Source organism: Oncorhynchus mykiss, chromosome 5 (genome assembly GCF_057628025.1).
Source record: "Oncorhynchus mykiss isolate SJ-2025 chromosome 5, ASM5762802v1, whole genome shotgun sequence".
Taxonomy (NCBI): Eukaryota; Metazoa; Chordata; class Actinopteri; order Salmoniformes; family Salmonidae; genus Oncorhynchus; species Oncorhynchus mykiss.
Window position 1 is genome coordinate 32227326 of NC_143026.1, and position 25880 is coordinate 32253205.

At 42.5% G+C, this 25880-nt stretch overlaps 1 protein-coding gene across 1 annotated transcript in view; it reads right to left on the minus strand.

Annotated features, from left to right (window-relative positions):
• LOC110523605 (BMP/retinoic acid-inducible neural-specific protein 1-like) overlaps window positions 1-25880 on the minus strand; it is a 162488-nt gene that overhangs the window by 69565 nt on the left and 67043 nt on the right. Inside the window, exons 3-4 of the mRNA XM_021602462.3 lie at window positions 13414-13604; window positions 8952-9121 (exon numbers count right to left, since the gene is read on the minus strand). Coding sequence (XP_021458137.2) covers window positions 8952-9121; window positions 13414-13604 — 361 coding nt within the window. The remainder of the gene's footprint in view (window positions 1-8951; window positions 9122-13413; window positions 13605-25880) is intronic.

A 25880-nucleotide genomic window follows, 5' to 3' on the forward strand; every position in this document is an offset into this window, starting at 1 on the left:
TCATTCCTTCTTCCTCCATCACTCTTTCTTTCTGAGAAATATGTAATTAACTACTAGCGGTTAAGGGCATTGGGGCCAGTAACCGAAAGGTTGCAGGTTAGAATCCGTGAGCTGACTAGGTGAAAAATCTGTCGACGTGTCCTTGAGCAAGGCACTTAACCGCAATTGTTCCTGTAAGTTGCTCTGGATAATAAATGACTAAAATGTAAATGTAAAATTACATAAATGTACATGTACTGTATATTGCCAGGTCACAATGTGCTTGAAATGTCAAGAGGAAGTAACTTGCCTCCTTCACCAACAATGAGCCCACCTATAGCACGCATGGCAGCCATTTTGTGCTGCACACCTACAAATCAGTTGTTGCAGTGCAGAGGTGAGGAGGTTTACTACTGACAACACAGCCCTTTGTGGTATAGCTACAGTAAGATAATCAAGGCACAGTTATGTGCATCATTTATTCTCAAACTCCTGAAGACATCTAGCGCTGTCCTTTAACCATATTTGCTGTTGCATAACTCTACCGACTGAGGGCAGGATTAAAATGATGGTAGCCTGAGAGAAGGAGGGAATAGATTGGGGCTTGAGGGAGGGATACATCCAGTATGATGGAGTGTCTTCATCAGGGGACTGCTGCCACTGCAGAGCTTTCTTAATCTGCCCATCACCTGCCACTCGCCTAATGACTTTCTATTTCTGGAAACATTGAAATTAAGGGACATGCTCACCAGTAACTCTCTGTGGCTGGACACATCTCTGAAGGGACATGCTCCCCAGTAAATCTCTGTGGCTGGACACATCTCTGAAGGGACATGCTCCCCAGTAAATCTCTGTGGCTGGACACATCTCTGAAGGGACATGCTCCCCAGTAAATCTCTGTGGCTGGACACATCTCTGAAGGGACATGCTCCCCAGTAAATCTCTGTGGCTGGACACATCTCTGAAGGGACATGCTCCCCAGTAACTCTCTGTGGCTGGACACATCTCTGAAGGGACATGCTCCCCAGTAAATCTCTGTGGCTGGACACATCTCTGAAGGGACATGCTCCCCAGTAAATCTCTGTGGCTGGACACATCTCTGAAGGGACATGCTCCCCAGTAAATCTCTGTGGCTGGACACATCTCTGAAGGGACATGCTCCCCAGTAAATCTCTGTGGCTGGACACATCTCTGAAGGGACATGCTCCCCAGTAAATCTCTGTGGCTGGACACATCTCTGAAGGGACATGCTCCCCAGTAACTCTCTGTGGCTGGACACATCTCTGAAGGGACATGCTCCCCAGCAACTCTCTGTGGCTGGACACATCTCTGAAGGGACATGCTCCCCAGTAACTCTCTGTGGCTGGACACATCTCTGAAGGGACATGCTCCCCAGTAAATCTCTGTGGCTGGACACATCTCTGAAGGGACATGCTCCCCAGTAACTCTATGTGGCTGAACACATCTCTGAAGGGACATGCTCCCCAGTAACTCTCTGTGGCTGGACACATCTCTGAAGGGACATGCTCCCCAGTAACTCTCTGTGGCTGGACACATCTCTGAAGGGACATGCTCCCCAGTAACTCTCTGTGGCTGGACACATCTCTGAAGGGACATGCTCACCAGTAACTCTCTGTGGCTGGACACATCTCTGAAGGGACATGCTCCCCAGTAAATCTCTGTGGCTGGACACATCTCTGAAGGGACATGCTCCCCAGTAACTATCTGTGGCTGGACACATCTCTGAAGGGACATGCTCCCCAGTAACTCTCTGTGGCTGGACACATCTCTGAAGGGACATGCTCCCCAGTAACTCTCTGTGGCTGGACACATCTCTGAAGGGACATGCTCCCCAGTAACTCTCTGTGGCTGGACACATCTCTGAAGGGACATGCTCCCCAGTAAATCTCTGTGGCTGGACACATCTCTGAAGGGACATGCTCCCCAGTAACTCTCTGTGGCTGGACACATCTCTGAAGGGACATGCTCCCCAGTAAATCTCTGTGGCTGGACACATCTCTGAAGGGACATGCTCACCAGTAACTCTCTGTGGCTGGACACATCTCTGAAGGGACATGCTCCCCAGTAAATCTCTGTGGCTGGACACATCTCTGAAGGGACATGCTCCCCAGTAACTCTCTGTGGCTGGACACATCTCTGAAGGGACATGCTCCCCAGTAAATCTCTGTGGCTGGACACATCTCTGAAGGGACATGCTCCCCAGTAACTCTCTGTGGCTGGACACATCTCTGAAGGGACATGCTCCCCAGTAACTCTCTGTGTCTGGACAAACCTCTGAAGGGACATGCTCCCTAGTAACTCTCTGTGGCTGGACACATCTCTGAAGGGACATGCTCCCCAGTAAATCTCTGTGGCTGGACACATCTCTGAAGGGACATGCTCCCCAGTAACTCTCTGTGGCTGGACACATCTCTGAAGGGACATGCTCCCCAGTAACTCTCTGTGGCTGGACACATCTCTGAAGGGACATGCTCACCAGTAACTCTCTGTGGCTGGACACATCTCTGAAGGGACATGCTCCCCAGTAACTCTCTGTGGCTGGACACATCTCTGAAGGGACATGCTCCCCAGTAACTCTATGTGGCTGGACACATCTCTGAAGGGACATGCTCCCCAGTAACTCTCTGTGGCTGGACACATCTCTGAAGGGACATGCTCCCCAGTAACTCTCTGTGGCTGGACACATCTCTGAAGGGACATGCTCCCCAGTAACTCTCTGTTGCTGGACACATCTCTGAAGGGACATGCTCCCCAGTAACTCTCTGTGGCTGGACACTTCTCTGAAGGGACATGCTCCCCAGTAACTCTCTGTGGCTGGACACATCTCTGAAGGGACATGCTCCCCAGTAACTCTCTGTGGCTGGACACATCTCTGAGGAAGTATGCTTTTGGAATGTAAAGGGATTCCATGAAATTTAGTAAGAGGTAACTTCACTGTATCACATGGCCTAACCGCACAACTCATGAAATGTGAGGTGTTTTAATTGTGTTCCGAGCCTACATGGAAAGGTAACAATTGGTCAAATTGGTAATGCTTAAACTGAGTACCAAGATTGAATAATAATAAGGCTGCTTCAAAATTCAAATGCCTTCATTAGGCCACACCCTCCTCAACCAACCAATCAAAGCCTAGTTATATTCACACCAAAAAATCTGGGTTAAATAATAGGGCCTGTTAATTTTAACACCTCAGACACATTTTGCTCCACTCTACTCCAGAGCATTGGGGACCACAGAGGTGGCAATCACAAATTAGAAACAGGATCCTGCTGCATCATCAGTAAATCTGCATATTGAATCCTGGTGTAAATCAGGCCAGCAGAGTGACTCCTCAGGGAAGTAACCTTGTGGGAACACAAGCCAACGTCACACAGCAGGAACCATATTCCTCCCCACCCCTGCATAATCATCCTGGAGCTTGGTAACAGAAGAACTGCCTGCTCGTAAAATTGTAATCTTTCATTAAAACGCTTTACTGGGCATCTTATTTTCCTTCTTAAATTATCCACCCCTCCTAGGTAGCTATTGGGTCCTGCTACACCAGGGATGCGGGCATCTGAATCATGAGGGGCCGCAGTGATTCGGGGGTTTGTTTACCCACATCCATACCCACATATGCAGTCATAGTCGGCCCTAGCCTTTTGGGGGCCATAAGCAAAATTTAGTGGGGGGGCCCAGGGGGCCCACCCCACCTTGTGAGCAAAGCATTTTAGCCGCCACCCTCTTGACAGCGGAGAGAAACATTTGTAAAAATGTTAAATATATATACATTTTATTTTTGTTTTATTTAATTAGGCCACCAATAGCCCATCCCTGCTGGGCTGTCAGTAGCCCATCCCTGTGCTACCCAGAAGCACGTCTCCTCCTTTTCATTTGTCACAGCAGGGTGTTAGTGCCATGCGCAGTTCTTCTTTGTGCTGTTTATCTCTGATTTGGGGTATGTTACAGGTTTAGCCAATATGCTGTGTCCCAATTATTTGTTTCTTTGCCCTGCTGAGACATGGGTGGATGGAAAGCCAAATGAATGGGTAGCCAGGGTACCAAACACAATGAAAGGTAGTTGGCTGAGGGAATGGTGGGGGTAATGGATGGGTTGACCTATAGATAAATACTGTGGTCTGATGAATAGAAATATGGATGATGGATATTGCTGTGTGTATTTAATTGCAAAAGCAGTAGAATAAAGTGGATGCTCTTGGCAATTTTAGTTGTCATCTTCTCAATGTGTAGGAAGTGAAGAACTGTTCTGCATTCCCGGAGACAAATGAAGTACAGGAATCCCCCCATATGATCACATCACTCAGTAACCTCAGGTCAGTCCGCCTGTGGCAGCTGTGTGTGTGTGTGTTCTCTTTCCCCTTAGATTTATTCCATTTAAAAGCTGATGTTTAAAATTATTGAGCTCCCTTGTTCTCTTTTAGGGCTACTGAATTATAGTTATCATCGGGCCTGAAAATTCGAGCCCGTCTTACCCAAGCTTAGTGAGCTGAAGCCTGAGCCTAGGACCGGTCCAACATCACAGAAATGTAATGAGCCTGAACCTGAACCTGAACAAATCCCCTTAAAACAGTATATTGATTTAAACTGGTGTTGAGAACAATGCAGCAGCAGAGTGAGAAGACGAGGAAACAGCCCTTGTCTTAGAAAAGCACGGCGAGAGGAAAACTGGGCCCGTCCCGGCTCATAGGGTTCGGGCTGAGAATGAGAACTCTACACTGAATCAAGAGAAAGATGTCTCAGGAAGTACACACATTTCACTACGCACACATTTCACTACACACACTTCACAACTTCACAGCCCAGACAAGAAACTGCCGGTTACAGAGACACTTTGGCCCAGAAACCTTGTTTGTTTGAAATGATGTTATTAAGCCACCCATAGGGCTGTGAACTTTTTAAAGCCAAAAGGAAAGGAGGTGATGGTTGAGGCTTCTAGGCTCCAAAAATCAATTGGTTTGGGCAGATAAATTCCTGTGTGGGGTCTTAGAAAAATAACAAGTCCACGGCTTGCCCTGGGCGTCACCGGGGCAGTGGAAATAAGTCTTCGTTTTGATTAACGTTGGCATGTTGCTGGAACCTCTTAAGCAGTGCTAAGGCTTGAGGAGACGGGGGGACGGGCCAGGGATGAGAGCTTGATAAATATAGCCAGGCTTGGCAGATCAGTGGATGCTCTCAGGCCATCCCAGCACACACTAATGCCTGTACACACATACACACACACACACACGCACGCGCACACACACACAAACACACGCACACATTTTCCTACTCTTCATTTTTCTCCTTCTGCCTCACCAAAACCTATTGAAGTGTCTGGGGCACGTCCCCCCTCCAGCAAGAGGCATCAGGACAGAAAGAGTGTCAAGGCCAGAAAGATCAGGGCTTACTCTAGACATATGACAACACAAACAGTATTGTGTGTGCATTTATGTGCACTTGCCTGTGTTTGTATGCGAGATAACATGATAAGATGAGGATGTGAAAAATTCTGAAAGGGAAATGAAATACCACAACTTACCTGTATATACAACAGCAACTTCCAGGTCTTAAAACTCACATTACATTACTGCAAGCAAACCACCAAGTAAAACGGCACTGCAACCAAACTCAACACTGCAGTACTATACGGTAAATGTGCTTACTCGCCAGACAGGAAACATCTTAGATTTGGACTCTATTGATGTCTTTGTGCCTGTGTTTTCTCCATAGGCCACAGCATCTCACTGTGAAGTTGGACTCACAGCCATATTAAATCAATATTGGAAGTGCATGGCCTTGTTCTCTGTGTTTATAGATCCCGGCTGTGCTTCAGACCCAGCTTCCTCTCCACGTACAGATCGTTGTCTGTCTGCTACGTGACTGCAGGATCAGTCGCTGACTTTACTTCTGCCGTTACCTCCTATTTATAGTGGGATAGATGGACCAACCAGTGATTTTGGATGGTAGTTTTTCTGACAAAGCGTAGCAGTTTCAATAGTATGTGTATCAGCCTTAATTTGTGTGGGCAGTGGCCTCAAACTCAGCAAAAAAAGAAACGTTGCTTTTTCAGGACCCTGTCTTTCAAAAATCATTCGTAATAATCCAAATAACTTCACAGATCTTCATTGTAAAGGGTTTAAACACTGTTTCCACATGCTTGTTCAATGAAGCATAAACAATTAATGAACATGCACCTGTGGAACGGTCGTTAAGACACTAACAGCTTACAGACAGTAGGCAATTAAGGTCACAGTTATGAAAACTTAGGACACTAAAGAGTCCTTTCTACTGACTCTGAAAAACACCAAAAGAAAGATGCCCAGGGTCCCTGCTCCTCTGCGTGAACGTGCCTTAGGCACGCTGCAAGGAGGCATGATAACTGCAGATGTGGCCAGGGCAATAAATTGCAATGTCCATACTGTGAGACGCCTAGGACAGCGCAACAGGGAGACAGGTGATCAACCTCGCAGTGGCAGACCACGTGTAACAACACCTGCACAGGGTCGGTACATCTGAACATCACACCTGCGGGACAGGTACAGGATAGCAACAACAACTGCCTGAGTTACACCAGGAACGCACAATCCCTCCATCAGTGCTCAGACTGTTCGCAATAGGCTGAGAGAGGCAGGACTGAGGGCTTGTAGGCCTGTCGTAAAGGCATGTCTTCACCAGACATCACTGGCAACAACGTCGCCTATGGGCACAAACTCACCGTCGCTGGACCAGACAGGACTGGAAAAAAGTGCTCTTCACTGACGAGTTGCGGTTTTGTCTTACCAGGGGTGATGGTCGGATTCACGTTTTTCATTGAAGGAATGAGCGTTAGTAACAGTCAGTATCTACACCGAGGCCTGTATTCTGGAGCGGGATCGATTTGGAGGTGGAGAGTCCGTCATGGTCTGGTGCGGTGTGTCACAGCATCATCGGACTGAGCTTGTTGTTGCAGGCAATCTCAATGTTACGTGTTACAGGGAAGACATTCTCCTCCCTCATGTGGTACCCTTCCTGCAGGCTCATCCTGACATGACCCTGCAGCTTGACAATGTCACCAGCCATACTGCTCGTTCTGAGCGTGATTTCCTGCAAGACAGAAATGTCAGTGTTCTGCCATGGCCAGCGAAGAGCCCGGACCTCAATCACATTGAGCATGTCTGGCACCTGTTGGATCGGAGGGTGAGGGCTAGTGCCATTCCCCCCAGAAATGTCCAGGAACTTGCAGGTGCCTTGGTGGAAGAGTGGGGTAACATCTCACAACAAGAACTGGCAAATCTGGTGCAGTCCATGAGGAGGAGATGCACTGGAGTACTTAATGCATCTGGTGGCCACACCAGATACTGACTGTTACTGTACTTTTGATTTTGACCCCCCTTTGTTCAGGGACACATTATTCCATTTCTGTTAGTCTGTGGAACATGTTCAGTTTATGTCTCAGTTGTTGAATCTTGTTATTTTCATACAAATATTTACACATGTTAAGTTTGCTGAAAGTAAATGCAGTTGACAGTGAGAGGACTTTGTTTTTGCTGATTTTATATATTTTTTGTCAAAACTGATTTTTTATTTTGTCACGGTTTACTTTTGGGAATCAATGCAAATGGATTTCTGTGATACTGTTGTCCTCCTAAATTCTAAATTAGGTCTGTTTTTGTCACGACTGTTGTTGGAATGAGACTAAGGTGCAGTGGGGTGAGCGCACATTTTCCTTTTTATGTTATAAATGTCACTAACAAAACAAGAAACAACAAAATCGACCGTGACGCTGACTAGGGCTATACAGGCCACTAACACAGACAACTACCCACAAAATACAAAAGGCTACCTAAGTATCATTCCCAATCAGAGACAACGATAGACAGCTGTCTCTGATTGAGAACCATACCCGGCCAAAACATAGAAATACAAAACATAGCATGCCCACCCCACATCACACCCTGACCTCACCAAATAGAGAAATAAAATGGCTCTCTAAGGTCAGGACGTGACAGTTATTCTCTTTCTTTTAATACACTCTTTTTGTTATTTTCTATTGTCTTCATGTGGTTTACTTTAGGTATACTGTATACCTAAAGTCAAACGCCTGAAGGACCAATTGTTCCTTCCACTTAAATAGAAAATAATATCAACATATTGTAATATATTTGATGAAATGAATGTGATGAAGTGTTTCTTGATTTGATAACTTTTCTGCCTCACTAAATAAGCTATATTTGCCCTCAGTTGACACAGTCCAATCATGATATGGTGAATGTAATTGTAGTGTGAGACAGATTAAATTATTAATCAACAATACTTGGCTTTGAGTGGGCACATTCTTTGATGTCTGATAATTGAGGACAAACACATTCAGACACACACGCACGCACGCGCCCATGCACACAAGCACATGCACACATACGGACACACACACACACACATTTCCTAATGTTCCAATATATCCCACATACACAGTCCAACATCGGTACCACTAAGAGATAGTGTAGGTTTGTCAGTCAAGAAGACAGTCAGACAGGTCTTCTCTGGCTCCACACAGTGTGGCTGGTTACAGTGGCTATACTTATTCCGTTGAGAATATGCTGTGTGTGCTTCTTCCCTCATCGACTCCTCGCCCGGCCCTGACTCAGCAGCCATTGTCAATTCTGTTTAATTTTGTCATGCTTGACTTCCTGCTACCCAGAGTCCTGTCTGCCAGAACCTCTTCATCCGCCTGTCACTTAGGACAACAAAAAGATGACAAGACACTCTCTCCAGGGGGCTAGGAGGGGGCTGGAGGTCAGAGGTGTGTGTGTGTACCTGAATAAGATCATGTTGGTCTTGTTAAAAAACCTTGTTAATAAAGATCACTTGTGGGAGCTGCAAAATGGTGTTGCTGACATTATCCCACTTTTTAAACACATTCCTTTTATATCCATATCCTGTGGGAAACATTTGAACATATTTAAATACTGTTTTTTTGTGTATAGATGGCATACCTTGATGGCATTGGTGGAGATCTGGATCTCATGGAGTTTCCGCATGGTGCCATCTCGGTCGATGAAGTATGAGGATGCCAGCTGGTGCAGGGCCTCCACATTCTGAGTGGCGTTGACCAGCTTTCTGTCCAGCTTGTTCTTGGCCATGTACATGGTCAACGCCTCCTCGCCTACAAGGAAGACAGGAAGTGGGACTTGTATTATGATACAGTAAAATATGATACCATTGTTGACTTACTCTTTTCCTTGGTATCATCCTTCACTCATGTACAGGGGCTTGCGAAAGTATTCACTCCCCCTTTCCTATTTTATTACTTTACAACTTGGAATTAAAATAGATTTTGGGGGGATTTGTATCACTTGATTTACACAACATGCCTACCATTTTGAAGATGCAAAACATGTTTTATTGTGAAACAAACAAGAAATAAGACAAAAAATGAAAACTTGAGCATGCTTAACTATTCACCCCCCCAAAGTCAACACTTTGTAGAGCCACCTTTTGCAGCAATTACAGCTGCAAGCCTCTTGGGGTATGTCTCTATATGCTTGGCACATCTAGCCACTGAGATTTTGCCCATTCTTCAAGGCAAATCTTCTCAAGCTCCTTCAAGTTGGACAGGTTCCGCTGGTGTACAGCAATCTTTAAGTCATACCACAGATTCTCAATAGGATTGAGGTCTGGGCTTTGACTAGGCCATTCTAAGACATTTAAATGTTTCCCCTTAAACCACTGAAGTGTTGCTTTAGCAGTATGCTTAGGGCCATTGTCCTGCTGGAATGTGAACCTCCGCCCTAGTCTCAAATCTTTGTAAGACTGAAACAGGTTTCCCTCAAGAAATTCCTGTATTTAGCGCCATCCATCATTCATTCCATTCTGACCAGTTTACCAGTCCCTGCCGATGAAAAACATCCCCACAGGGATGATGTTCTCTGGGTGACGAGAGGCTATGTGTTTGCACCAGACATAGCGTTTTCCTTGACGGCCAAAAAATTCAATTTTAGTCTCATCTGGCCAGAGTACCTTCTTCCATATGTTTGGGGAGTCTCTCACATGCCTTTTAGCAAACACCAAACGTATCTTTTTTTTTTCTTTAAGCAATGGCTATTTCTGGTCGCTGTTCCGTAAAGCCCAGCTCTGTGGAGTGTACGGCTTAAAGTGGTCCTATGGACAGATACTCCAATCTCCGCTGTGGAGCTTTCCAGCTCCTTCAGGGTTATCTTTGGTTTTTTTGTTGCCTCTCTGATTAATGCCCTCCTTGCCTGGTCCGTGAGTTTTGGAGAGCGGCCCTCTCTTGGCAGGTTTGTTGTGGTGCCATATTCTTTAAAAGAAATTATAATGGATTTAATGGTGCTCTGTGGGATGTTCAAAACTTCAGATATTTTTTTATAACCCAACCCTGATTTGTACTTCTCCACTACTTTGTCCCTGACCTGTTTGTAGAGCTTCTTGGTCTTCATGGTGCCGCTTGCTTGGTGGTGCCCCTTTGCTTAGCGGTGTTGCAGACACTGGGGCCTTTCAGAACAGGTGTATATATATTGAGATCATGTGACAGATCATGTGACACTTAGATTGCGCACAGGTGGACTTTATTTAACTAATTATGTGACTTCTGAAGGTAATTGATTGCACCAGATCTTATTTAGAGGGTCCATAGCAAGGGGGTGAATGTACAGTATATGCATGCACAACTTTTCAGTTTTTTATTTTTTTAGACTTTTTTTGAACCAAGTGTTTTTTTCATTTCACACCATCAATTTGGTCTATTTTGTGTATGTCCATTTCATGAAATCCAAATAAAAATCTATTTAAATTGCAGGTTGTAATGCAACAAAATAGGAAAAATGCCAAGGGGGATGAATATTTTTGCAAGGCACTGTATGCACACTTTGTTGTCCATCAGTTGCTAGTTAGGCACCAAGTATTGAAGTACTGAAGTTTCCAAGCCATCTCCATTAAATTCACTGTAATCATAATTCTACTTTGTTGAGGGAAATAGTACTTCCTACGATTGTGATATGTTGATGTCCCACCTAACTATCTTAAGATGAATTAAGCAATAGCTATTTCTGGTCACTGTTCCGTAATGTCGCTCTGGATAAGAGCGTCTACAAAATGACTAAAATGTCAAATGTAAGTTAGTTCTAAAGTGACTGCCATTACTGCCATTTATGCATCAACATTTCACTAAAAACAGTCTATGTTCGCTTAATAATTCCAGATGATGTGTTTATAAAGGTTGAAATGGATACAGGCGTAAGTGAGTGGATTGCTTTCACACCGAGGGAATGACCTTTAGTAGTGAACATCCTGGCACTGCAGGGGAAGAAGTGAACACCCCAGCAGAAAGCCCTGAACCTTTACACAGCAACAAACAATGACTAACGCCTGTTAGTTAAAACGACATAAAGGTCATTTGAACAGCATAAAGAGCAAATGTTTCCTATAAGCCAAGTTATCTGGAACTCATTCAAGAACATGTCACATATATTCACAACTTCCTGCATCATGATTGGTTATTTGGCCCTTGGCTATACATTTGGATTGGTCACTTAGCTTGTGATGGCTTTGACCGGGGGCGGCATTCAGGCCCATGTCTCATGCCTGGTTGGACCAGCAGTACCATGGCGTGGGAATATGACAGACCCATTCTCTCCCTGCTCTTCCCCGGGGGAAGTAAGGTTATACAGACACCCTTGGCCTACTGCATAAGGATAATGATCCTACATTAACTCTCTATCGCTATAGCTTTGCCCCTCTTCTGTTTATTCGAAAGTAGGTCTACTGTACATAAATATGTTAATTTACTGCTCTTGCCCCAGTGAAGTCAGGCCCAGCTAGATTTTATACTTGTGGGTGATTTTTTTATATAAGAAATACATTGTCTCACATTTTACTGGGGCAGCTCTTTGACGATGGACCTCAATAATGACTAAATTGATTCATACCTATGGCTGAGCCTTTAGCTTTCTAAAGCTCTGTCTCAGTCTATGGTCAATGACGTTTTGCCATTTTTATGGATTTACAATATTGCCAAATAGGGGCACAATTTTATTGGCTACTGTAATGAAATAATACAAGATGATGGATATATAAAAGCAATACATGAGGGGAAGGTATCGATTTATCTGTATATCATTTAAGCACCAGTGCCTACTGGTGATATAGGTACTCTACTGAGGAGTTAATGTTACTTGTGTGTGGGTTACTGTATTTCTTACAGGATATATTACATTCTAGTATTATACTGCACAATGGCAAAATGTGCACTTCCAATAGTGTCTGCATACATATGAACCAAAACATATGCAGAGTAAAAGACAGATGTGCAAGCAAACATACACATGCTACATCCGCATACACTCATGGACACACACAGACATACACACTCCTTTTAGCTCATAAAGTGAGTCTGGCGAAGAGAACATTGTCTTTTCTGTATTCCTTTATCACTTTAGATGCAATAGCTCTGGGCATTCAGGACAGCTTTCAGTACATTCCTGTAATCTGGGTTTATCAGATCACATAATGGTGTTCTGTATTAATATGCAACCCAGAGATTGAGATGAGTGACTTCTAGGCGATAACGCTCTGAAATGCCTTCAAGGTTAAAGATGATCTGGTGATGAAAGAGAGAGTGTGTGTGAGAGAGCAATAAATAAAGAGTAAGAGAGAGAAGAAACCGTAAGAGAGAGGAAGAAAACAGCGAACAGAGAAAAAATTGTCACCTGCAAAATTGCAATCAGTTCTGTGTCAATATTCCCCTAATCTATCATCAACCTTTAATCACATGTGCATTTGTGGCAGCAGTGAATCATCCTGCTGGGAATGGTTTTATTTTGAACGTATTAATACTTTACCTTAGTATCATATTTCGCTTCAATATCACATTGCAGAATTCCATAATTAGTGTGTTAGTGTGAATCACCTTGCAGACTTGTACTTGATATTGCAACTCTAAACCTCTGCCAATGAAATCCCCCACCCTTGCCTTAACTAAATTATTAAACAGACTGTTTGACATTCAAGTGAAGTCTCAGATTTATACAGAAAAGATAGTTTTCTATAGGGTGAGCTCCTCAGTGACAGTTTGATATACCAATGTTTAATGAGATAAAACTACGTCTGATGAGATACAACTACGTCAAATGTTATCTTAACAGGACAGAACCATGAGAGGAAGTGTAGCTTTTAGAGGGGGTAGTCAAAACCACCAATTTACCCATTGATATCTCATCTACATTTATTTCCCATCAATTCCCCATCAATAAGCCATCAAAAAAGTGTCATAGACATTAACAGCACTTTGCCTAAATAAGGTCACAGGGAAACAATTTGGTCAAACCCACCACAATCAGGAGTAATCACCTGGCAGCCCGGAGCCAAATGCGTCCCACAAGCCATTGTTGTGGCTCACCAAGGGTGTCTTAATAAAGTAGATGTAGATATATACTTTCTTACCTCCCAAGGTGGCTGATATGAGGATGTGGGTGCCATACTTCTTGATGATGGTGTCAATGAACTGCTGCGTGGAGGGTCGTCGCCCTAGCAACCGGACACTGCGCTGGAAGTCCGGCATAAGTGGCACGGGGTTCCGGATCAGGTCCCTCCTCTCGATGGCTGTGTTCCTCACCTTCCAACGCGCAAACTCCCTACAAGGAAACCAGCATAGGTAAATGCTTATGTCTTTAGATATTCATCAATGGTATTACGACAACCATTTATGCAACAGCAACAAACCGCACTGGGGACAAGATAAGTAGATGAGCAAAATTGAAGGTAATTTTACAATTGGCACCCGCTATAGCAAGCATCTTCCCTGTTGACATAATATCATCAATGCCATACTTGACTAATGTCTAAAACGGCAGTTACTGTTCACAATAGCTACTGGCAATGTTAAGACAAGAGTGTAAGTCAATTGTGATCAGATTCTTATTGAAAGGGAAGATGTATCGTCATCACTAAGTAAGATTTAAAAAAAATACTAGCAGCACATGGCACCATGTAATGTCAATTAATTCGCTTTTTTTTATGTATCCTTTTTTTAACTAGTCAAGTCAGTTAAGAACAAATTCTTATTTACAATGACAGCCTACCAGGGAACAGTGGGTTTTTACCTTGTCAGCTCGGGTATTTGATCCAGCAACCTTTCGGTTACTGGCCCAACACTCTAAACACTAGGCTACCTGCCGCCACAACTGGCAACCAGTTTTCTGCTTGAACTTCCAGTGAACATCATCTCACGCCATTGAATCACCATGTTATCTAATCAAGGAAAACGCCAAGCATGGCTGTGGGCTATCTCTGATTCTCTGTAGGTCCTGATTGTGTGAATGATCAGCATTAAACCAAACCGCTTTTGCCACGGGCCAGATCTGGGTCCTGCAATCAGGCAAAACTTCTGATCTCTAATTGAATCACAATCATAGACCAATATTCTCATAGACATTTGAATTACACTAAAATGTCTACTATAGACATCCAAATTCAAAACAAATCAATTCTGTCCCTATTGTGTAAATTGTATGGTCCAATAACTGCAATGGGAATGCTGGTCCATCATTACCCCAGGGCATGGCTGGGGAAACAACTGAAAGATCTACGTGATTCCACAAACAAGAAAAGCATAGCATTCTACAACTATTACATTGCAAAGTAATCCAGGTGTTATTCAGAATTATTTCCCAGATATTCATTTTAACAACAGCATAGCTATTACATAATCAGCCTTTGCCATGTGTGTTTTACGCAGTAGGATTAGAGGCATCTCAAATATAAATATCCATCCAGCTATAATTCTTTGATTAGTATTCTTTGTCTGAAATAACCCCCCTGGCAGACCAGTTGTCCTTTTAATTTCCATGAGACAGCTTGCAGTTTGCATGTTTAGCAACACAGGCCCGCCAAACAATTGTTACACTTTGAATGGCGGGGAAGAAGGACAATGTTAAAATAAAGATGTCACTTGGCAGCTTGAAGAGGTAGGCTAGTTACAGTATCCACTTATAATTTTGACACGTTGGTATTCAGACAGGTTCGTAAATCTCATTCAACAGGTTAGATCATTCGGCAATGTAAAAGGATTTTATAAGAGATTGCATTAGTTTGGGAGACACCACTGCCCCTTTATTCAATTGTGAAGCAGGGATTTTTGTCCCATATACCCTATCATACTCATGCAAACACGCACACACACCTGCACGAATGCACACACAGACAAAGTAGCTGCCAAAGTAGCTGCAAAGCAAACAAGAAAATGTCCATCCAGAGGCGGTGCTCTCAGCGGATGGTAATTTTAATACAGGGAAACTGAAATCCGTCTTGCCTAATTTCCACTAGCATGTCATCTGTGGAACTAGAGAAGAAAGAAAAAACCCTAGATAACCTTTACTCCACACACAGAAACACATAGCAAGCTCTCCCTCTAACCCAAACTCTATCCTCCTGAATCCTGCTTACACGCAAAAACTCAAACAGGAAGTACCAGTGACGCACTCAATACGGACATGGTCCAAAAAAGAGGATGATGCTAAGCTACAGGACTGTATCGATAGCACAGACTGGATTATGGAGACTCATCCGATGACATTAAGGAGTTTACCACATTGTTAACAGACTTCCTTAACAAGTGCATCGACGAGGTCGTCCCCACAGTGACCGTACGTACATATCCCAACCAGAAACCATGGATTACAGGCAACATTTGCACTGAGCTAAAGGCTAGAGCTTCCGCTTTCAAGGAGAGGGGACACTAATCTGGACACCTTAAAGAAATCCCGCTACAACCTCCGGCGAGTCATCAAACAGGCAAAACAGCAATACAGGACTAAGATTGAATTCTACTACGCCGGCGAAGATTGAGTCGTACTACACTTGTCGGATGTGGCAGGGCTTGCAAACTATCACGGATTACAAAGGGAAACCCAGCTGTGAGCTGGCCAGTGATGAAAGCCTACCAGACAAGCTAAATGCCTTCTATGCACGCTTTGAGGCAAGCAACACTGAACCATGCATGAGAGCAACAGCTGTTCCGGACAACTGTGTGATCGCTCTCTCCATAGACAATGTAAATAAGACCTTTAAACAGGTTAACATTCACAATAGATTACCAGATCAACTACTCAGAGCATGCACTGACCAGCTGGCAAGTGTCTTCGATGACATTTTCAACCTCTCCCTGACCCAGTCTGTAATACCTACCTGTTTCAAGCAGACCACCATAGTCCCTGTGCCCAAGAATACCAAGGTAACCTGTCTAAATTACTATCGCCCCGTAGCATTCACGTATGTAGCCATGAAATGCTTTGAAAGGCTGGTCATGGCTCACATCAACACCATAATCCCAGACACCCTGGACCCACTCCAAATTGTATACCACCCAAACAAATCCACAGAAAGAAATGCACGCAATCTCTATTCCACCTTGCCATCTCCCACTTGGACAAGAGGAACACCTATGTGAGAATGCTGTACATTTACTACAGTTCAGCGTTCAACATCATAGTGCCCTTCAAACTCATAACTAAGCTGTATTAGAACCACAATGGCAGTCATGAGTCATAACTGCAGTCAAATTCCATCTGAACATTTAGTCATGGTAACTACAGTAGGCTTCTCCAAACTCTGATGATGCTGATGGGCATTAGTAGGCTACCAAACTTGCTAACTGCTGGTATTCAGCACTCTATTGTCCCTCTAATCACTCTGACATCAATGCAAATGTAATCATAATTCAAATCAACCACTTCATGAGAGCCCATGAGCTCAAGTTGTGCAACATCTCTATAGGCTATGCAATTGCATGAGAAAACAGAGTTTTGATGGCCTCTATTAAAAAGAAGAAGATCCCATCAGCTAGACCTATTATATGCATTTTTAAACTGTCCTAATTTTAAGCACATTGCTTCACTTTATAACAGGAGTATAATATAAATTAACCAAGGGAAAATTGTTGTCCATTCGCTATTTAAGTGCATCGCTGACATTTATTTTTTTCTCCTGATCCTGTTCTGAGACAGGTGCATGATAATTGTCCATTCTAAATCTAAACTAATTTCACACATATATTCTTTAGGTTATGTAAAGACAAGATTAAATTAAGAATAGTCTGATAACATTAGCCTGTCACTTGTGAATGATGTATTATCACTTGTGAATGATATATTATCACTTATGAATGATGTATTATCACTTGTGAATGATGCCCAGCGTGTGCATTACAGTGCATGCAGCTTTTTCAAATCATAGTCACACAGCTCATGCAGCCTTGCCCATAGGCCTATATGTTTTGACAAGGTTTGTAATCACAACTAAAGTGGCCAAATAATTTCTTAAAATGAAGTACATTAATCCGCTTTACAACTTGTGTTGAGCCTAACTGGCATACATAGGCAGCGTGTGAGTTTGGGGAAGTTCGTTTTTACCATAAAAATGCATTACATGCATAATCACATTTGCAGACACTTTTGAGAACATGTGATTTCCTGCTAATTGATTGCATTTTGGAACATTTGTACTTATAGTTTACTTATGTGTGCTCATTGCTGTGCTTATAATGTGAAGAAATATCCTAATAGTTGATGAACATTTTAAGCTAAACTTCTTATCTGTTGCATCAGCCTCACTGTGTAACGGTATACGTCGTCTGAAGAAGAGGAAGAGGAATCGTTGGACCAAAGCGCAGCGTGGTAAGTGTTCATGCTTTTTATTGGAACTGAACACTAAAACAAAAATAACAAAGAGAATAACCGAAACCGAAACCGTCCTGTGAGGTGCAAAACACTAAACAGAAATGAACTACCCACAAAAACCATGTGGGAAAAAGCTACCTAAGTGTGGTTCCCAATCAGAGACAACAATAGACAGCTGTCCCTGATTGAGAACAATACCCTGCCAAAACAAAGAAATACAAAAACATAGAAAAAAGAACATAGAATGCCCACCCAAGTCACACACTGACCAAACCAAAATAGAGACATAAAAAGCTCTAAGGTCAGGGCGTGACACACTGATTAAAAAATAATAATAATAATGCCAGTGGTTGTATTAATTTGGGGTCTACGGCATCCCACAACTTCCCCGAGTATGTTTGGAATATTTAATTATCGCACAGAAGGACAATTTGACCAATAGAATAGGTCAACTTTTGTACTATGGGGGATAATAGATTGACATAAGCTAGTGTTTTTGCTGTTCGTTAGGCCTACTCATCTTCTTGCCTGAAGAAAAGTAAATGTGGAGAGTTCTTCAATATGCGCCTTGGAATTCTATAAGAAGGACGTGCGCAGTTGAGTTCCCTTTGCATTACTTCATCAAATTGTCAAAGACTCCCTCCCTCCTGTTCTCTGTGCTATAGCATGGCATGAGGTACCGATGTACCAAGTGTGGAACCAACAGGAACAGCTTCTAGCCCCAAGCCATAATACGGCTAAATAGTTAGTAAGTAGTTAACCAAATAGCTACCCGGACTGTCTGCATTGACCCTTATTGCACAAACTCATCACATACGCTGCTGCTACCATTTATTATCTATTCTGATGCCTAGTCACTTTATTCCACGCTACGCCAATCTACCTTCATTACCTCATACCCCTGCACATCGACTCAGTACTGGTAACCCGTGGATCCAAGTTATCGTTACTCATTGTGTATTTATTATTACATCTTATTACTTTTCTTTTATTTCTCAATGTTCTTTCTCTTTGCATTGTTGTGAAGGGCCCGCATGTATGCATTTAACTGTTAGTCTACACCTGTTGTTTACAAATACAATTTGATTTGATTTGATTTGAAACACACACAGGCACACACACACTGTCCTTGATGGAGGTGCGGTGTCTCTGTGACAAGGGAATCTCTCTCTCTCTCTCAGCCTTTTGAAAAGCGCTTTCTAATTACTGCTCTTCAAGGGGATGGGAACAAATGAATGCAAATTGCATTGTGGCTGGTTTTGCATCAACAAATCTCAAGGTAAAGTAGGGAAGATAATGAGGCATATTAGGTCTCCACATGAAATCCCTCACAAGGTAGGTAGCATACTTGCGTGGGTGTGGCTGTGTGTGTGTGCGTGCATTATGTGTATGGATGTGTAATTGTATATTTCTATATGTGAGCTTCTGTATATGAAACTGTACTTGTGTGTATGTGTGTGTGTGTATCTGTGTCTCTGTGTATCAGTGTGCAATTGTCTCAGCATGAGTGAGGGAGAGATGGTGATAAAGAGAGAGAGAAAGACAAAGAGGAAGGGAGAAATGAAGAAAGCTACAATCTGGTCCAATTTGTGCTTATCTCTCCACTGGGTTTGGCTCATGTTCGAGAAAAAGGCAGCAGCCCTATTCAGATTTCTCATTTGCTGCAACCCCGTCCTTTGGATTCATGTCAATGAGGACTTCAATGTGTTCGTTGTAGTCCATTGTAGTGAAAGGACCCTGTGGTTTAGCTTTGGACTCTATCCTCTATGATCTCTTCACACAATAAAACAGATGCAGGCTAAATACAGGTTAACACAGGGCCCAGGTAAAATAGCACTACTCATTATTAAGACAAGTCCAAACCAATCAAGTCTGACTCAATTACCTAGTTTATCATTCATTACATGATCTGCTGAAATATTTGGCATGTGTGCAACAGCACACACAATATGGGTTGTACTGTAAATGTAAAGCAGGAAATGAAATGACTCATGCTGTTATCTAGGCAATATGTTCTAGTGATAATGTGTCAATACAACGTTGTCTGACAGAAAATTATAATTCCATTGCACATGTTGAGTGCGCATTGCAAACAGTAATTATGCTGTACTATAACAGCACCAAAAGCATACTTTGTCTCAGGTACACCACCTAGGCCCCTTTTTCCTCTCCTAGACTCACCAACCCTCAATTGTTCCCCACCATGATTAAGCTGTGAGTAGGTCCTTGGGCCCTTCAAATTGACCTATTACTTAGTTCCAATTCTCAGAGAGTCGATCAGCTGGGTTCAATTTCCCCGTGCATTGCTCGGTGGTAACAACTTTCATTGGCCGTGTTCAGCATGCTATTACCATCAGACTCCCCTTTGCCTGCACTCCTGTATTTGGATTGTGTCCAAAGTCACATGCATTAATCAGAATATACGCCTACCTTTTTCAGGCAACAGCGAGATTTGCCAGCAGTCTTGATAGTGTGATGGTATGGCCTGATAAATGTCACATGTAAATGAATGGTCTCTGTCAACGTCTCTGGTAAAATAACAGGTCATAAAATGGCAATAAAGGGTTAATGCAATTATATTCACATGAAGACAGCAGGTGGTGTGAATACAAAGGTGATGAGTAATATGTTTTAATCGTAACTCTAAACAGCTTCTCATAATAACTGTTCTGAAAGCATATGTTAATAAAAGTGTAATTACCTCTATCTGATTAGTTGGTTATGTTATTTCATCAGCTAAAGGGAGATGGTAGACTGCATCTATCAGTAACAAGCCTTTCGCTCATCAACTTTTCCCCAACATGAGCACAAAATAATATGCCAGTTTCATATTTTCCTCCATTGTATTCCCATAATTCATCCACCATTATGTTCATATCAGATATCCAATAGACTTTTCTTGAGGTGAAAACAAAAACATCACAATTCTTCAATGTCAAAAAGACAAGTAATTTTCTAGAGCACAATGCTCGGTGGTGTGTGTTGGTGTATGCTGATTAATCCGGGCTACTCTTCAGAGATCAGTTGCTGTGTGTGTGTGATGGACACACACACATCTAAATGGAATGATAAGTCAACAGACATAATAATAATCATTCCAAGAAAACTGAGAGATTATCAGATTTACCCAAATCTCCCTCGTGCTCCCTTCATCTCTCTCTCTCTCTCTGTTATGTATCAATTCGTTTTAAGTACATCCCTCTTCAAGGCTCAGGACGATTAGCACGGAAGCATATGTGGCGGCCATATGTATTTGGGCCCGTATGCCCAGATTAGGCAGGCCAGCAGATGGGACCTGTGATATGATTCACTGCTTCATTTTTCAACTCAAAGCCTAGTTTAATGACCCCTCAAAGAAACATGTGAGAAAATAAATACGAGTGCCACTGCAAACTAAGACAAGTGGAAGAAAGCATTATTATCACTTCAGTCAGGCATCAGAGGAGAGATTGTGTGAGGTGGGGAGTGTGATTTATTTTTACTTTATTTAACTAGGTAAGCCAGTTAAGAGCAAAATCTTGTTTACAATGACAGCCTAGCAGGGCCTTGTTCAGGGGCAGAATGACATTTTACCTTGTCAGCTCAGGGACTCGATCCAGCAACCTTTTGGTTACTGGCCCAAAGCTCTAACCACAAGGCTACCTGCCGCCCCAGGGGTGGACTGGACATCTGGCATTTTGGGCAAATGCCAGATGGGCTGGTCAATCTTTAGTCTAGTGAGCCTAACTAGTTTTATTTTGTGCAAAGTGATCATTATCTGGCTAAAAAATGGGGCATCAAGGAATACAATGGGCCGGTGTGGGAGCCTCGAAGAATAAAATAGGCCGGTGTGGGAGCCTCGAGGGAAAAAATGGTCCGGTGTTGGGGCCTCGAGGAAAAAAATTGCCCGTTGTGGGGGCGTGCTTGCTGAGAAATATGACATACACTACCAGTCAAATCATTTAGAACACCTACTCATTCAAGGTTTTTTTTTATTTTTTACTGTTTTCTACATTGTAGAATAATAGTGAATATAATAAAACTATGAAATAACACATGGAATAATGTAGTAACCAAATTGTTTTTTAACAAATCTAAATATATTTTCTATTTGAGATTCTTCTAATAGCCACCCTTTGCCTTGATGACAACTATGCACACTCTTGGCATTCTCTAAACCAGCTTCACCTGGAATGCTTTTCCAACAGTCTTGAAGGAGTTCCCAAATATGCTGAGCATTTGTTAGCTGATTTTCCTTCACTCTGCAGTCTGACTCATCCCAAACCATCTCAATTTGGTTGAGGTCAGGGGATTGTGGAGGCCAGGTCATCTGATGCAGCACTCCATCACTCTCCTTCTTGGTCAAATAGCCCTTACACAGCCTGGAGGGGTGTTGGGTCATTGTCCTATTGAAAAACAAATGATAGTCCCACTAAGCACAAACCAGATGGGATGGCAAATTGCTGCAGAATGCTGTCGAAGCCATGCTGGTTAAGGGTGCTTTGAATTATAAAAAAAAATCACAAGAGTGTCACCAGCAAAGCACCCCCACACCATAACACCTCCATGCTTTACGGTGGGAAATACACATGCAGAGATCATCCGTTCACCCACACCGCATCTCATAAAGACATGGCAGTTGGAACCAAAAATCTCCAATTTGGACTCCAGACCAAAGGACACATTTCCACCGGTCGAATGTCCATTGCTCATGTTTCCTGGCCCAAGCAAGTCTCTTTTTCTTATTGTTGTCCTTTAGGAGTGTTTTCTTTGCAGCAATTTGACCATGAAGGCCTGATTCACCTCTCCTCTGAACAGTTGATGTTGAAATGTGTCTGTTACTTGAACTCGGTGAAGAATTTATTTGGGCTGCAATTTCTGAGGCTGGTAACCCTAATGAACTTATCCTCTGCAGCAGAGGTAACTCTTCCATTCCTGCGGCGGTCCTCGTTAGAGCCAGTTTCATCATAGCACTTGATGATTTTTGTGACTGTACTTGAAGAAACTTTCAAAGTTCTTGAAATGTTCCATATTGACTGACCTTCAAGTCTCAAAGTAATGATGGACTGTCATTTCTCTTTGCTTATTTGAGCTGTTCTTGCCATAATATGGAATTGGTCTTTAACCAAAAAGGGCTATCTTCTGTATACCTTGTCACAACACAACATATTGACTCAAACACATTAAAAAGGAAAGAAATTCCACAAATTAACTTTTAAGAAGGCACACCTGTTAATTGAACTGAATTCCAGGTGACTACCTCATGAAGCTGGTTGAGAGAATGCAAAGCGCTGTCATTAAGGCAAAGGGTGGCTACTTTGAAGACTCTCAAATATATAACATATTTTTATTTATTTAACACTTTTTTGGTTACTACATGATTCGATATGTGTTATTTCATACTTTTAATATCATTCTGTGGCACGTTATCTAATTGTCAGGCATTTTTTCTGTTAGTGCTAGTTTGAGACACCAGATGGAATCTTTGAGAAGCATTTGATAGTCTTCAATATTGGCATTACCAGCGAATTTAAAAAAAATTGTAATAACATAGTGTATGGGATTGATTTCAAGAAATTTGGCTTAATTAATTTGATTAATATTATGTTTCTATTCTGAGGAAAATGAAAAACGAAACACCGATTTCCGTTAGGATGGAATGGAATATATGGCGCTGTACAATGTGATGGTGATGGTTGAATTGTTTGCCTTCATTAGACAACTTTGTTCCAATATTTCTGTAAATCAATGATATTTATTCCCATAGAAATGCATTATGGATCCATAACTAAATAAACATCAGCATTTTGAAAGTGTATTTTTATCTTTTTTTTTATTAACGAAAGCATAAATATGCGATGAAGAAATACAGCACTGTACAGTATATGCTTTAACATTTGGATAATAAAGCATTTAAAGCATTTTGAAGATAAACAAATGCAGGTGGCTTATTTGGCTATTGTGCAGTCTGACAAGTAAACATAGCCTACAGTACATATTGTATTAAACATGGGAAAATGCCTAATACCTTACATAAGGGAGAGCAGGCCATGTCCAGACTTTCTCGGTGACCTCAAGTACTCATTAATTCTGTATTTAATACTTTTTCGGGTTGCATCAGTCATGAACAGAAACTTCTGAGACACAGTATTAATGATGAACACCCGGAGGTTCACTGGTAAGCCACATTTGCCTAGGGATCCATCCCAGTTTGTATTCTGTGCCCACTCGTGGTATCTCTCTTCAGTTACACATCCTTGGAATAGCAGAACAGAATGATGGTGTGGGCGACCCACTGCCTGGTGAGCAGTTGGCCAAGTTCTGTTGTCAGAAGAGGAATGGAAATGTCAGGGTGAACCGACAACCTGACTAACCCGCCACGTATGTTGACTTTGCCTGTCGGAGGTAGAGTTCCAGAGCTCACAGGTGTGCCTGGCATGGATTGTGACTCCATCTCATTCCTCTCCCTCTTCAACGCGTCTGCCTGACTCTCCACAAATGCCGCCTGACTCTCCGCTAATGAGGAGTGACTCTCCGCCAATACCGCTTGGCTCTGGACTATTGCATCAGCTGTTGCCCGTATCGCTGCCCTCAGAGAATGTTTCTTCTTCTGATGGTCTGCCTTCAATATCTCAATCTCGGTCTACAAAGTTTGAATCTCATCCATGTGCACCTTCATCAGTTAAAAATGTAACACTTCAGAGTACTTAAGCATCAAATACATTGCAAGTGGGGGGTTTTCACAACAGCAGCCGGGCTATAAAAAGTATATTGTCCTGCTAATAGGAAACATTTGCATGATGGGCTACACCTGCAACAGTACCACAGTATACTTGTGAAAAACAAGTGTTTGAAAACCTGTGTTCAAAATGCCTCCAGTTGTCCATCACTACTGTAAATAAAAACACAGCGTCTTGTTTACATCTTGTTACATGCTCTATTGTAACCACAATGTCACAAAAAAAAAATGTATCTACCTGTATCTAACTTTTAGAGTTTGGGATTTACAAATGTGCGCTTTCATTATTAGTTACATTGTTTTAGCTCAAACGTACAGATTTCTTTTTCTTTAAATGGTTGTTTTATGTAGGATGCTACATTTTTGACCAGTTTCAATTGTAAGTAAGTCTCACACAAAAAATCCTACTTCATTTAGGCTGTTAAGTCTCACAGCCAACCTCAGCCAGTTATGTTATTTTATATAGGTCTAGGCTCAGAAAAACTCCAATTAAGCCCTCTTGTTGTTTGTAAAGTCAAAATAAAATGAATATTATTGTTGAAATGAATTGCTCGACTGGTATAGGTTTTTTCCATCTGTTGGTGTGCCACACTTGCACAACAAGTTAGCTATATTTTCAGCACCAGCCACTGTTCACCTCCTATTGATTGCGCTGCGGTTGCCGCCAGTGTTTTTTAAAATGTAACCTTTATTTAACTAGGCAAGTCAGGTAAGAACAAATTCTTATTTACAATGACGGCCTACCCCAGCCAAACCCAGATGACGCTGGGCCAATTGGCACTACCAATCACGGTTGGACGTATTTGAACCAGGGACTGTTGTAAATCCTCTTGCACTGAGATGCAGTGCCTTAGACCGCTGCGCCACTCGGGAGCAATGACCAATATATACTGTATATCTATTTTTTCTTCAGAGCATTAACCGTGTGTAGGTAGATGTGGAAAGGTAGATACAAATTATTTGTTGCAAGTTGGGGAGGGGGGTTCACACCTAGCTCAGCTATTAGACAATTCTTTAGTAAAGGTTGAATAGTCTATTGTTCAGCTAATAGCCCATCCTTCTACGCTTGTGAAAAACAAATAATAATATTTTTTCCCCTTTCAACATGTTAATTGATAAAGTGTTTTTAGCCACAATTGGCCCCAAACCCAATTAATACATTTGGGCACGGTCAATAGCTTGCTGGACTTCGGGCTAGAATGTTGAGGGTTCGAAACCTGTTCCCTGCTTGTTTCATGACATTATTATGCTGGTCTCAGAGCAAATAGCCTGGATTGTTACTCCCATCTCGTTCCTCGCCCTCTTCCACGCGCCATTCTCTGCCTGAGTGGGTCGCTTGTGGGCGTGCTGGCAGGAAATGGCAGAATCTTCGGTTGTGCGTCAAGAATTCAGCATAGCAAGTGTGTATGAAGGTCTGGTTATTCACAGGCAAATAGTAATACACTCCAAACAGAATATTTTCCACTACTGCCAACTGATCTTTTCAAGTATTTACCTATTCCGCATCCCCCTGGCCA